Source organism: Mustela lutreola, chromosome 1 (assembly GCF_030435805.1).
Source record: "Mustela lutreola isolate mMusLut2 chromosome 1, mMusLut2.pri, whole genome shotgun sequence".
Classification (NCBI taxonomy): Eukaryota; Metazoa; Chordata; class Mammalia; order Carnivora; family Mustelidae; genus Mustela; species Mustela lutreola.
In genome coordinates, this window is record NC_081290.1 from 234,047,468 (window position 1) to 234,049,038 (window position 1,571).

The 1,571-nt window shown below is 38.4% G+C and overlaps 1 protein-coding gene across 1 annotated transcript; it reads right to left on the minus strand.

Annotated features, from left to right (window-relative positions):
• Positions 1–322: 322 nt before the first annotated feature.
• Positions 323–1,273, minus strand: LOC131833949 (olfactory receptor 51F2-like). The gene is given in 1 exon segment (XM_059177950.1): positions 323–1,273. A coding segment is annotated over 1 exon segment (951 nt).
• Positions 1,274–1,571: the final 298 nt, after the last annotated feature.

The following is a 1,571-nucleotide window of genomic DNA, read 5'->3' on the forward strand; positions in this document are numbered from 1 at the left end:
CAAAATGAGACAGAAAGATATGAGTTACTGTTTTAAGCATGATTTTGGAGACTTGGTCTAATGGGCAAAGTGTTCATTTTAGCCATTGTCATTCATGCTTTCTAAATTTTATATCATGATATATGGTACCCATTATATTAGTATATTTTATTGCTTACTTCTAAAGAGTAGCTTAGTAATAGTTATATTGAAAATAAAAAAATTCTGTCAAACTGCATCTCCTACCCAGCTACCTATTTTATTTTTTTGGTTTTAGGCCACTGATAGATGAACGTATGCTGATTAAATGTTAGGTCTTGGAAGTGGTTACTACGGAGTAGAGTCAGAGCTCAGATTCTTTGGCAAAAAGGACTTTTTTAATGGCCCTACGGATCTGCTTGGTCTTCACACTATAAATAATGGGATTCATCACTGGTGGAATAAGCAAATACACATTGGCCATAAGAGTGTGTACGTAAGGAGGTGCCTTTTTCCCAAACCTATGGACAAAGCACAAGCTAATGAGAGGAATGTAGAAGATGGCAACAGCACCTATGTGGGAGATACAAGTGCTGAAGGCTTTATGCCGCTCTTCTGGGGATGCAATGCTTAGGATGGTCTTAATAATCAGAGTGTAGGAGAGAAGAATAAAGATGGAGTCCACTCCTGCAGTAACTATAAGGGCAGTAAGTCCTAAAACACTGTTGATCTTATTGTCAGAACATGAGAGCTGGATTATATCAGGATGGAAACAATAAGAATGATGAAGCACGTAGTTTTGGCAGAAGGATAAACGTTTAAGAAGCAGGACCAGAGGCATTAGGATCACTATCCCCCTCATAAGGATGGCAAACCACACTTTGACAATTCTGGAATCAGTCAGGATGGCAGCATATCTTAGTGGGTTTCAAATGGCAATGTAGCGGTCAAAGGCCATTGCCAAGAGCACTGAAGACTCCACAACAGTAAAGAGTTGAATGAAGAATGTCTGGGCAACACAGGCATGGAAACTAATCTGTCTTGCACTGAACCAGAATATGCCCAGTGTAGTGACCAGTGTTGAAATACACAAGCGCAAGTCAGTGGTTGAGAGCATAGAGAAGAAATAGTACATAGGTTCATGGAGACTTGACTCAGTGATGATGACAAACAGAATTATACCATTCCCAGAGAGGGCGGTCATGTAAAGACAGCAGAAGGGGATGGAGATCCAGGTGTGGGCAGCTTCAAGTCCTGGAACTCCTGTCAGAAAAAATGTCAGAGAAGTGAAAGTGATGTTAGGGAAAGACGACATGATTACTTTGGAGGAATAATTCTTTTAAAATAAAATATCCTAGAGGGAGAAATGAAAATTAGAGATTATTCTTAAGACTTTATCCTTTCTTTTTGCTTCTCAGTTAAAATTATTTTCTTTCTTTCTTTCTTTCTCTTTCTTTCTTTCTTTCTTTCTTTCTTCCCTCTATTGAACTTCCCTCCATGATTCATATTTACTAATTCACAAAAGAGAATAGGGTTTTTTCTTTAATCTCAGCAGTATTTTTTGTCATCTTCCACTTTAATCCAATGCATTTTCTTTCCCCTCCTCCCTGTAC